Source organism: Pristiophorus japonicus, chromosome 14 (genome assembly GCF_044704955.1).
Source record: "Pristiophorus japonicus isolate sPriJap1 chromosome 14, sPriJap1.hap1, whole genome shotgun sequence".
NCBI lineage: Eukaryota > Metazoa > Chordata > Chondrichthyes > Pristiophoridae > Pristiophorus > Pristiophorus japonicus.
The window spans coordinates 129471852-129484584 of record NC_091990.1 but is presented as its reverse complement, the minus strand read 5'-3'; the positions used below and the strand labels follow the sequence as shown (position 1 = coordinate 129484584).

Sequence of the window (12733 nt, the reverse complement as noted above, 5' to 3'; positions counted from 1 at the left end):
CGTTTTTCTACCTCTCAGTATTTTTCTCCAGTTTACCTTGCTTAGCTCCATCCTCATTGTCTCGCAGTTGGCTTTTTTCCAATCTATTACGTTGATCTTTGTACTAATCACATCTCCCTCAATCATTATCTTCAACATTATTATGTCGTGATCACTATTCCCGAGATGTTTTCTCACGTTTACTTCTTTTCTCTAGTTCATTTCCTATTACTAGGACTAGCGCCTCCTCCTTTGTTGGGCTTCTTACATATTGAGTCAGAATGACCCTATTGCATCTATTTCCTCACTTACAATTATGGTCTCCAATTTCCCTGTACTGTTGCTGATACTCTTTACATTGCTTTATCGGCAATTTAATAAGCAAAGATTTTCCAGTACTCCTTTATTTCTATCAGATATTTTATTATTATTTTCAATAACCTTTTCTGTTCCCTGAATATTTGTTGTCTTTATAACGCTTTGTCTCCGGAGATTACCACCATCGAGGTGTTGCTTTTTAATTTAGGTCCTGATACTCCCTTAGCAGGACCTCCTCCCTGTTCTTGTCTATTTTGTTGCTTCCAACTTGGACCACGCCACTGGTTCTTCCCCCCCCCCCCCCCCCCCCCACCTTCCAGTCGCTTGAAAATACCCTTCTCGGGTAGGCAACACACCCTCCTGGATTTCTCAATTGTGACTGCAGAGGATGCCTTCTATCCACCTGATTATCAAAGCCCCCCAAGACTGCAATCTTTCTATTCTGCCCACCCCACCCCCACCCTTGAATTTCCTCCTGTTCCACAGTGCCTTGGTTAGCATTCTCGTCATTCTGCCCTTAGCCTTCCTTCTTATCCCCACAGGTACCAGTTGGACAGGACCAGTTTCTGTCATTCCTTGTTCTCTGCCTTCAGGAGGTAGCCCTTATACTGCTTTCTGTCAGTTACAAACTCCTCTTCCTCTGCCTGTATCCAATGTGGTGTGACTTTGTTCTGGACTAAACTATGGTCACAGGATTTAAATCAGCTGTATAACACATTGCTAAAAGCTAACCTGACATTAAATGCTCAAATCCAGCAAGATTGTTGTTAAATATCTCTTCACAGCTGAAACAAAATTAGATTACATCATCAATATAACATGCATCGCTGAAATCCCACAAGGATACATAACACTTTGCTGCTGCGAAAAATAAGTTACATCACCTATCTACTATGCACAGCTGAAAAGCCACATAAGTAAACAATGAGAGTAAACAGTGTGTATCTCCAGAAACTGACCAATCCCAGATTTACGCTTCAGGTTGTCTATCTAGTTGATAAATCTGTTTGAAGCATAGTCGTGTAGATCATTAGTCTTTTCCCATTTAGATTTTTTTTTTAAATGGCTTCCCTGGATCCCAGAATATGCATTGAGGTGAACGGAGTTCTATCATCATTGTAAAGTTTGAGTAAATTAAACATTTCCAACAGGTCTATTTCTTCTGACCAATAATAACACTGTACTAACGATGCAAAGTCAAATTGTGTTGCAAAGACTACTAGAAGCCCATCTACAGCCAATTCAGGATTTTCTTGTTTTTGACGATTGAGAATAAGAAGCTGATGTTTTCGCAGTAATTAGATTTCATTAAAATTCCTCATACTGGTCACAGATTATTTCAGGTTCTTAACTAGTTTTGTGATAAGAATTTTAACTTTTCTGGGAAAGTGTTTAACGTTTTACTGAGAGCGCGCACAATTTTGCTTTCTAAGTTTCATGAGTGCTAAAATGAATGACAGTTATAGTAAAGTGTTACAGACTAAAATAAATAATGGATAGAATGTGTTTGTGGCTCCAATTATTCTTTCTGATCATAGAAGGGGGAGCCATAATTGGAATCAAAGCATATTTTGGCAAAATATTTGTGTGAATTGCAAAAGTTGCCCATGACATTTTTATATCTCTGATGTGTTACAGCCAAACTGCTGGGTACGCATAACTTCACCAAATTAGACTGTGTATTTAGTATTTTGTTTAGTTAATAGTGGCTGGCAGGACTTGAGCATGACTCCAAAGGTCAAATCAGTCAATCAGAACCTATCTTTAGTTTAGTAAACACATACAGACACACAGTTTACTACTGTTCTTCAGTCACACATTATATCCTTTAGGGTTCACATCTGTTTTTGAAATAAAAATAGTTTTGCAGTTTAAACTGAAAAAACAGCCAATTTATACAAATATCTGCCTCCTCTAGTCACAGAGTTAAATTGGAATTGCATAAAAACCATGATAGCATCAAGTTAACCTTCGAACTAAAGGTACTTAGTTTCTTTGGTGAATCAGATAATTTTATCAAAACTGTCATTGAATTAGGTGGAAAAAGTTCACAACAGCAATTAGTAATTTTAAGATTAATAATGTGATGAGAAATTCAAGCTGACTGGAATGCCATAGAAATCTTGACCTTGTTACCTGATACTTAATAATTTGTACACTTCGCCATCCTTGCCCCCAGCCACTTCCTGAACTTGAAGCATATAACATTATTTGTATTACTGTACGCAATCCCAAAAGGCATGTAAACAAAATATAATTCTGAAAGCACATTTTTTAAAATGTGAATAATTTGAATACTTTTATTTGAATGATGGGACTTTTCTCCTTTTAATGCAGTTGAAGACCAGTAAACGCGTTTATAACTTCTGTGCACAAGATGTACAGATTGCTCAACAGTGGATGGACAAGATACAGAATTGCATTTCAGACGCCTAACAAGATGCATTTAAAAAAAAAACAGGTGGGATCACAACAGTCACAGGAGATTAAAGCCCAGCAGCCTCTAAAGTAAATAAACAAGATGATAAAGGTGTCAAAGGAATATATCAGTCAAGCAGGTGAAAACCACTCATAGTTCAGCAGAAGAATCTGGCAAGCAAAAAAAACTTACACTGAAATCCTAACACACCACACAGCTCTTTAACAATGTGAAATGTAAACTTCAGCCACTAAAGACCTTAATGTACTGTAATATAGTCATGGATCCTTTGCTTTCAGTTTTGCATGCCGTTTTTAGTCATTGAAGTCTTGGTCCTGAAATGCTGTGCATAGCATGATTTTAGAACTGTTCAAAAATTAATAACTTGTAAAATAACATTAATTTTGTACTCTACTGCATATCACTATCTAAAGCAAAAAAAAATCTCTGTCTGAGCAGTACTCAAGTCTCTAAAATGCACTATATAAAAAAGAACTGCATTGGAAAGTTTGCACTCAAACCTGTGAAACAGAGGCCAGAGTGCAGTAACAGTCAAAATTACCATTAATGATCAAGATCAGTTCTGTTACAGCAGTTTTGTAGAATATGTATATAAATGGACAAGTGTTTTTTTTCTGTAAGCTTACCTTGATATTTAAAGAGGTTTTGCACACTAAAATTTAGAAATGTTTTCTTAATTTTTTTTTACAGTTGATACTTTTTTTTTAAAAAGGAATTTTGAAGAATGTTTGTGTTACTGCTGAAGAATTTATTCCACCTTTTAACACTTTCCTGTTATTTACTGGAGACTTTTTAAATTTCATGTAGCTTGTGATATGTTTCTGTGGTGTCTTTATAGCATGTTTATATGTTTATTACATTTGTACTTTTGAAAGAGTTGTATATATGGCTTAATTTGGTTATAATTCTCTTCCCTGAATTGTTGGATATAAATGAACCTAATTTTAACCAAGTAATGTTTTAAGGAGCACTAGCAAATTATAAAGTTCATGAAGTAAATCATATGCATAATGGGACCAAAAGATTTATCATGCACAGCTAAAGTAAAACAAAAAGTGTGCATTTCCTTGTGAGGCTGAAATCTACTAAAAGTATCCATATTTTCATTTCAGCATGAATGGAATGGCGGTCAGTTTCCACCATTGCCACATTATGACTTTGCTAATGATTTTCAAACAGTAGCCTCAATTTGCACATAATCTTGTTTTAATTTTGTGGAGTTGTATATACCGTTCATCTGCTTTGTAAAATACTGATATTGTGTAGTTCTTTGTTGAATTAAATGCAATGTCACTAATTTTTTTCAATCAGTTTTATGTAAATTGCTTTATATGGCATTGAGTTTTATGACTTGTTTACACTAAAGTGCTTGTAAAACAGTGAGTGCTAAATGTGATTTTTGCAAATCTTAATGGAACTAAAGGTTTATCCTTTTTTAATATACGAGTTGAGTTGAAATTTAAGATCGGCAACTGGAATATCTAAAAGCTGAAGAGCAAAAGGGTCCTTTATTATCTGGGAGAATCTCATACTTTCGTATACAAATATTCAAAGCATATAAGCGTGCTGGAGTGTCTAGGCATGGTGAGAAGTTTACTCTCTCACACTGATCGGGGGTGAAGCTATGAGCTCGCCAAGCAAGGAAGAGGTGGAAAATCAGATTCGCTACCTGGTCACACTCGCACAATTCTTGACAACTAACATGTGCCACAACGAGAACGGTATTTGGAGAAAATAAAGGAATAGATCTTTGATTCCACAAATAAATAGGGTGCAGGTTTGGTTTGTGTTGTCAATATTTGCAGAGAGTGGCAACAGAGTAGAGGATATCAATTCAAATTGGAGGCTTGGAGAAGGGTCTCCATTTTTCTTCTGGCAATCTCAGCGGGTCAGGCAGCATCAGTGGAGAGAAAAACAGAGTTAATGTTAACATTCTGACAAAGGGTCGTCGACCTGAAAGGTTAACTCTGTTTTTCTCTCCATAGATGCTGCATGACCCGCTGAGATTGCCAGCATTTTCTGTTTTTATTTCAGATTCCAGCATCCGCAGTATTTTGCTTTTCTATTTTTCTTCTGTTCATTTGTCTTCTGCATTGGACAAATGACAAACCAAAATTAACACAATAACATTCTTGCCTGATTCACTCTTTTTTTTGAAGGTATACAACCCAACCCTAATCCAAGACGTAGATTTTAAAATGTGACCATTTCCACAATTTGCAGATATAAAATGAAACCATGAGTCTGCATACAAGAGAAAACTCTCTCACTTTTATGGAGCATTATTTTGGGGTAGGTAAAAGAATGCCCACTAATTGCATAGAAAGAAAGATTTATTTTCAGAAAATCAAATTGGTGCTTCAGTCACACAGTCTGTCTTTTTCAATAGACTGTTGCCAAACAAGGTCACACAGCATGCGCCCATAAGACGGTACTTTTGCTGTGTTGAGTGGTTAATAGTGACTTCGGTGAATTCAGAACAATAAATCCATACAATGTGAGGGTATCTAGTAATGTTTCATGTATGGCTAGGTATATAGAACAAGATAATGTTTGTTATTTTCATTTATATGATATTTTAAAAGAACACTGTCCAATGAGTTATAGCAATTAAGTATCAAGATTTCTTCTGTCTTCAAATGTGTTAGATAGTCATAATAATGATATAGAAAATCCGTTTGTTTACCCTAAAAATTCTGAACATGTTTCAGCATTTGGTCTTTCCACTTGCTCCTCTCCTTCCTACCATCCTTCTCAGTTCCCTCACTCTCTACCTCTCTTTATCCTCTCCTCCTCCTCACTCCATTCTTACTCACCTCCTCCCTAGCTCTCCATCCACTACCCTACCTTAAGGGTGTTGGTGAGAGGCCAGAAGTTCCCCTTCAGTCTCGTTCTGCTTTCTTCCCGTTTTCCTCAAAGTCTTTGCTGCTTTCAAAATTCAACTTAAAAAAATATATATACTTTAGGGTTAGGAAAGGATCATTGGAACAGGAGTCATTTCTTTTGCTGCTTTTGTTTCATAACCCCTCAATACCCTTGCATAACAAAAATATATTGATCTCCGTCCTAAAAATTTCAGGTGAAACGGAATAGAATTTCAGATTTCCATTACCTTTTGTGTGAAAAAGTGCTTCCTCGTTTAACTCCTAAATGGCCTAACTCTAGTTTTTAGATTATGTCCCTTTATTCTGGATTCCCTCACCTGCATCTACTCTCTTTATTATTTTATCCTTAATCATTTTAAATACCTCAATCTTAACTCAAGGGAATTCAAGCCACTTTTATGCAACCTCTCCTCATAATTTAACCGTTAAAGCTCTGGTATTCTGGTGAGGCTATATCGCCCCTTTCCAGGCCAATATATATTTCCTGAGGTTCCGTGCCCAACAGTGAATGCAGTACTCCAGATATGGCCTGACCAAGCATCTGTTTACTAAATGTGAATACAAAATTGGCTAAGAGACAGAAAACAGAGAGTTTAGGTGATCAGTTGGTTTTCAGACTGGAGGAAAGTATACAATGGTCTTCCTCAAGGGGGTCGGTGTTAAGACCACTGCTCCTTTTGATATATATTAATGACCTGGAATTGGGTATGTGGGATATCATTTCACAGTTTGCACTTGATACAGAACTTGAAATTTCAGAGGGTATTAGCAGACTTCAGGAGGCCATGGACTGGTGAAATGGGCAGATACATGCCAGATTACATTTTATATATAGGAAATGTGATATATTTTGGCAGATCGTGTGAGGAGGTGCATGCAATATAAACTAAATTGTATAATTTTAAAGGGGGTGCAGGAACAGCGTGACCAAGGGTTCATGTTCACAAATCTTTGAAGGTGGCACTGGGGAACAGTGATCATAATGTGATAGAATTTTATGTTGAGTTTGAGAGTGATTTAGTTAAATCCGAAACTAGGGTTTTAAATCTGAACAAAGCAAACTATGTTGACATGAGGGGCAAGTTGGCTACGGTAGATTGGGAAACTAGGTTAAAAGATATGATGGTAGATAAGGTATGACAAACATTTAAATAAATAATTCGCAACAAAAATATATTCCCTTAAGGAATAAGAAACCCATGGGAAAAATTGACCAACAATGGCTAACGAAAAGTTAAAGATAGTATTCGATTAAAGGAAGAGGCTTTTAATGTTGCCAAAAAGAGTAGTAAGCCTGAGGATTGGGAGGATTTTAGAATTCAGCAAAGGATGACCGAGAAATTGATAAAGAGAGAGAAAATAGAATACGAGAGACATAAAAATAGATAGTAAAAGCTTCTGTAGGTATATAAAAAGAACATAAGAATTAGGAGCAGGAGGAGGCCAAACAGCCCATCGAGCCTTCGCCGCCATTCAATAAGATCATGGCTGATCTTCGACCTCAACTCCACTTTCCCGTCTGATCTCCATATGTGATTGCACTATAGAGGGTACAGAGGATGCTGCTCAGACCGGAGAATTCCAGCCATGAGGAAAGACTGAACATACTGGGTCCATCCCCCTGGAACAGAGGTGGCCGAGGGGAGACCCCGTTGAGCTGCATAAAACCATGAGGGGCCCAGACAGAGTGGACAGGAAGGACCCACCTCCCCAGCAAAGGGGTCAACAACCAGGGGGTACAGATCCAAAGCAACGGGCAGGAGGCTTCGAGGGGATCCGAGGGGGAATCTTTTCACACACTGGGTGGGGGTCCGGAACTCACCGCCCGAAAGGGCGGCCAAGGCAGAAACCCTCATCACATCCAAAAAGTACTTGCATATGCACTCGAAGTGCCACAACCCACAAGGCTACGGTCCAAGAGCTGGAAAGTGGTACCAGGCTAGACATGTGGGTCCCTTGCAGGGAAAGACAGGATAAATTATAATGGAGAATAAGGAAATGGCAGAGACATTCAACAAATACTTTGGCCTTTGGGGAAATGCCTCCGATTCCCAAATAAAATGCTCACATACCCTGGTGGTCAGGGAGGTACGGAGATTCGCGGTCCTAAGGGTCTGTGGGTAGAGGTCCAAGTATCCCAGGGGCACAGGTGGTTTGCAAGTGCCCCTGGGATCACGTGGGCTAACACAACCAATAAAAGAAGGGAATCAACAACAACTTGTATTTATATAACGCCTTTAACGTAGTGAAACGTCTCAAGGTGCTTCACTATGTTAATGAGATAAAAAAAATTTGACATAAGTAGAAATTAGCGCAGGTCACCAAAAGCTTGGTTAAAGAGCACCTTGAAGGAGGAAAGAGTGGTAGAAGCGGAGAGGTTTAGGGAGTTCCAGAGCTTGGGACCAAGGCAACAGAAGGCATGGCCACCAATGGTTGAGCAATTATAATCAGGGATACTCAAAAGGGCAGAATTAGAGGAGCACAGACATCTTGGGTGGTTGTGGGGCTGGAGGAGAGTACAGAGATAGGGAGGGGTGAGCCCATGGAGGGATTTGAAAATAAGGATGAGAATTAATGTAGTGAGCACAGGGGTGATGGGTGAGTGGGACTTGGGGAGAGTTAGGACACAGACAGCTGAGTTTTGGATCACCTCTAGTCTACGTAGGATAGAATGTGGGAAGCCAACTAGGAGTGCATTGCAATAGTCCAGTCTAAAGAGAACAAAGACGTGGATGAGGGCTTCAGTAGCGGATGAGCTGAGGCAAGGGTGGAGACGGGCGATGTTACAGAGGTGGAAATAGGCGGTCTTAGTTATGCTTCGGTTATGTGGTCGAAAGCTCATTTCAGGGTCAAATATGATACCAAGATTGCGAACAGTCTGGTTCAGCCTCGGACAGAGGTTGGGGAGAGGGATGGAGTCTGTGGTGGGGACCGAAAACAAAGGCTTCAGTCTTCCCAATATTCAATTGGAGAAAATTTCTGCTTATCCAGAACTGGATGTCGGACAAGCAGTCTGACAATTTAGAGACCGTGGAGGGTTCGAGAGAAGTGATAATGAAGTAGAGCTGGGTGTCATCAGCGTACATGTGGAAACTGACGCTGTGTTTTCGGATGATGTCGCCAAAGGGCAACATGTAAATGAGAAATAGAAGGGGGCCAAGGATAGACTCTTTGGGGACACCAGAGGTAACGATGTGGGGGCGAGAAGAGAAGCTATTGCAAGTGATTCTCTGGCTACAATTAGATAGGTAAGAATGGAACCAGGCGAGTGCAGTCCCACCCAGCTGGACGACGGTGGAGAGGCGTTGGAGAAGGACAGAGTGATCAACTGTGTCAAAGGCTGCAGACAAGTCAAGAAGGAACGAGGAGGGATAGTTTGCCTTTTTCACAGTCACAAAGGATGTCATTTGTGACTTTGATGAGAGCCGTTTCGGTACTGTGGCAGGCGCGGATTCAAACATGGAGTTGCCGGAATGATGGGCATGGATTTGGAAGATGACAACACATTCAAGAACTTTGGAGAGGACAGAGAGGTTGGAGATGGGGTGGTAGTTTGCAAGGACGGTGGTTAGTTTTTTGAGGAGAGGGGTGATGACAGCAGATTTGAGGGAGAAGAGGACAGTACCTGAGGAGAGAGAACCATTGACAATGTCAGCTAACATGGGAGCCAGAAGAGGGCGTTTGGTGGTCAGCAGTTTGGTGGGAGTAGGGTCAAGGGAGCAGGTAGTGGGTCTCATGGACAGGATGAGTTTGGAAAGGTCATGAGGGGAGATTGGTGAGAAACGAGAAAGATGTGAGGTCAGGGCTAGGGCAGGGGAAGTTTGGCCCGGTGGGCTAGGGGAAGGAAGGGAAGAGGCAGAGATGGCTGAACGGATGGTTTCAATCTTAGAGACAAATAAGTCCATGAGCTCTCTCACTTATTGTCGGAGATGAAGGTGAAGACTGGGGAGAGGGGTTCAACAAGACGGTAGTAGTGGAGAATAAAAGCCGGGATTTATCTTTACATTTCAGAGTAATTTTGGAATAGTGACCGATTTTGGCAGAGGAGAGCAGGACCCAATAGTGCTTTATGTGGTCCAGCCGGAGCTGGCGATGAATGTCTAAACCAGTTGTCTGCTATATCCATTCAATCTGCGTCCCTTGGATTTAAGGGAGCGAAGATCAGGGCTGTACCAGGTGGAACGGCCAGGGCAAGAGAGAAAAATTGTTTTAACAGGGACTAGGTCATCAAAGGTGGTGGTGAGAGTGTGATTAAGCAGATTGGTAGCTACAGAAATGTCATGGTTAATGGAGAGCCAAAGGATGGACAGTTAGAAGTTCATAAGTGCAGTTGGGAGAGAGTTTTTTTCCAGGGACGGAATCGATATTAATGCTTAAGAGGATTCCTGGGCATAAACGGGAATACTTCAAAAAATACATCTGCCCATCAGATACATTTTTACAAACCATTACATATCTCAAATTATTTAAAATGTCATTTAATTAAATATTTAAAACAAATTTAAGTTTTTGAAAAATAAATGTAAATGTCTTAAAGAGGCTAAAAACAAACACATCTTATTGTACAGGTTTTTTAATGTATAACTGATAAAAATGTATTTTAATCTTTTTTTAAACTCTTACGCTGGTAAAAGCGAATGCCCGTGAAATTCTTAGTCCTGTTTTTACCAGGTGTAAGAATTCACAAACATTCGCTGGGCAGCAGTTGGCTGCATTGGATCGATCAAGAAAATTCTTGACAGATCGCAAGTTCCGGATTTTCGCTCCTGCATTTCACACATGAAAACCTGGAACTTGCGCGGCCCTTATGGGCACGTCCGCACCTGTAGGGGCCACAAATAACGGCCTATTGTATCTGCCTTCACGGAAGACACAAAAAAAATTCCATAATTAGTGGGTAACGAAGGTTCTAATGAGAAAGAGGACCTTAAAGAAATTAGTATTAATAAAGAAATAGTACCGGAGAAATTAATGAAACTAAAAGCCGACAAATCTCCTGACCTGGTGACCCCACATCCTAGAGTTTTAAAAGAGATGGATACAGAGATAGTATATGCATTGGTTTTGATCTTCCAGGATTCCCTAGATTCTAGAACAGTACCTGCGGAAGGTAGCAAATGTAACCCCATTATTAAAGAAAGGAGAGAGTGAGAAAACAGGAGACTCATCATCCATCATCATAGGTAGTCCCTCGAAATCGAGGAAGACTTGCTTCCACTCTAAAAGTGAGTTCTCAGGTGACTGTATAGTCCAATACGGGAATTACAGTGTCTGTCACAGGTGGGACAGACTGTGATTGAAGGAAAGGGTGGGTGGGGAGTCTGGTTTGCCGCACGCTGCTTTCGCTGTCTGCGCTTGGTTTCTGCAAGCTCTCGGCGATGAGACTCAAGGCAGTACAAATCCCTGGGGAGTATCACTTGTCACATTCCACCAATTGGAGAACGAACCCTGTATCCTTACTCTCTGTCTCCTACCTACCAATAATTATCGACCTATGTCACAAGATTACCTCTAATTCAATGCAATCTCAATTTTGCTAATAATCTCTTGTGTGGAACCATATGCATTGCCTTCTGGAAGTCCATATAGACAACATCCATAGAGACACCACTGTCCACCATTGAAACATAGAAAAAAGGTGCAGGAGTAGGCCATTCGGCCCTTCGAGCCTGCACCACCATTCAATAAGATCATGGCTGATCATTCCCTCAGTACCCCTTTCCTGCTTTCTCTCCATACCCCTTGATCCCTTTAGCCATAAGGGCCCTATCCAACTCCCTCTTGAATATATCCAATGAACTGGCATCAACAACTATCTGCGGCAGGGAATTCCACAGGTTAACAACTCTGAGTGAAGAAGTTTCTCCTCATCTCACTCCGAAATGGCCTACCCCTTATCCTAAGACTGTGTCCCCTGGTTCTGGACTTCCTCAACATCGGGAACATTCTTCCCGCATCTAACCTGTCCAGTCCCGTCAGAATTTTATATGTTTCTATGAGATCCTCTCTCATCCTTCTAAACTCCAGTGTATGAAGGCCCAGTTGATCCAGTCTCTCCTCATAGGTCAGTCCAGCCATTCCAGGAATCAGTCTGATGAATCTTCGCTGCACTCCCTCAATAGCAAGAACGTCCTACCTCAGATTAGGAGACCAAAACTGAACACAATATTCCAGGTGAGGCCTCACCAAGGCCCTGTACAACTGTAGTAAGACCTCCCTGCTCCTATACTCATCCCCGAGCTATGAAGGCCAACATACCATTTGCCTTCTTCACCGCCTGCTGTACCTGCATGCCCACTTTCAATGACTGATGAACCACGACACCCAGGTCTCGTTGCACCTCCTCTTTTCCTAATCTGCCGCCATTCAGATAATATTCTGCCTTTGTGTTTTTGCCCCCAAAGTGGATAACCTCACATTTATCCACATTATACTGCATCTGCCATGTATTTGCCCACTCACCTAATCTGTCCAAGTCACCCTGCAGCCTCTTAGCGTCCTCCTCATAGCTCACACCGCCACCCAGTTTAGTGTCATTTGCAAACTTGGAGATATTACACTCAATTTCTTCATCTAAATCATTGCTGTATATTGTAAAGAGCTGGGGTCCCAGCACTGAGCCCTGCAGCAGCCCACTAGTCACTGCCTACCATTCTGAAAAGGACCCATTTTATCCCGACTCTCTGCTTTCTGTCTGCCAACCAGTTCTCTATCCACGTCAGTATATTACCCCCAATACCATGTGCTTTGATTTTGCACACCAATCTCTTGTGTGGGACCATGTCAAAAAGCCTTTTGAAAGTCCAAATACACCACATCCACTGGCTCTCCCTTGTCCACTCTACTAGTTACATCCTCAAAAAAATTCCAGAAGATTTGTCAAGCATGATTTCCCTTTCATAAATCCATGCTGATTTGGACCGATCCTGTCGCTGCTTTCCAAATGCGCTGCTATTTCATCTTTAATAATTGATTCCAACATTTTCCCCACTACTGATGTCAGGCTAACCGGTCTATAATTACCCGTTTTCTCTCCTTTTTTAAAAAGTGCTGTTACATTAGCTACCCTCCAGTCCACAGGAACTGATCCAGAGTCGATAGACTGTTGGAA

The 12733-nt window shown here is 40.8% G+C and overlaps 1 protein-coding gene across 1 annotated transcript in view; it reads left to right on the top strand.

Annotated features, from left to right (window-relative positions):
• Positions 1-4039, top strand: part of sbf2 (SET binding factor 2) — a 715543-nt gene extending 711504 nt beyond the window's left edge. Inside the window, exon 43 of the mRNA XM_070898748.1 lies at positions 2635-4039. Within this exon, the coding sequence (XP_070754849.1) occupies positions 2635-2733 (99 nt within the window). The 3' untranslated portion in view covers positions 2734-4039. The remainder of the gene's footprint in view (positions 1-2634) is intronic.
• The last annotated feature ends 8694 nt before the right edge of the window (positions 4040-12733 follow it).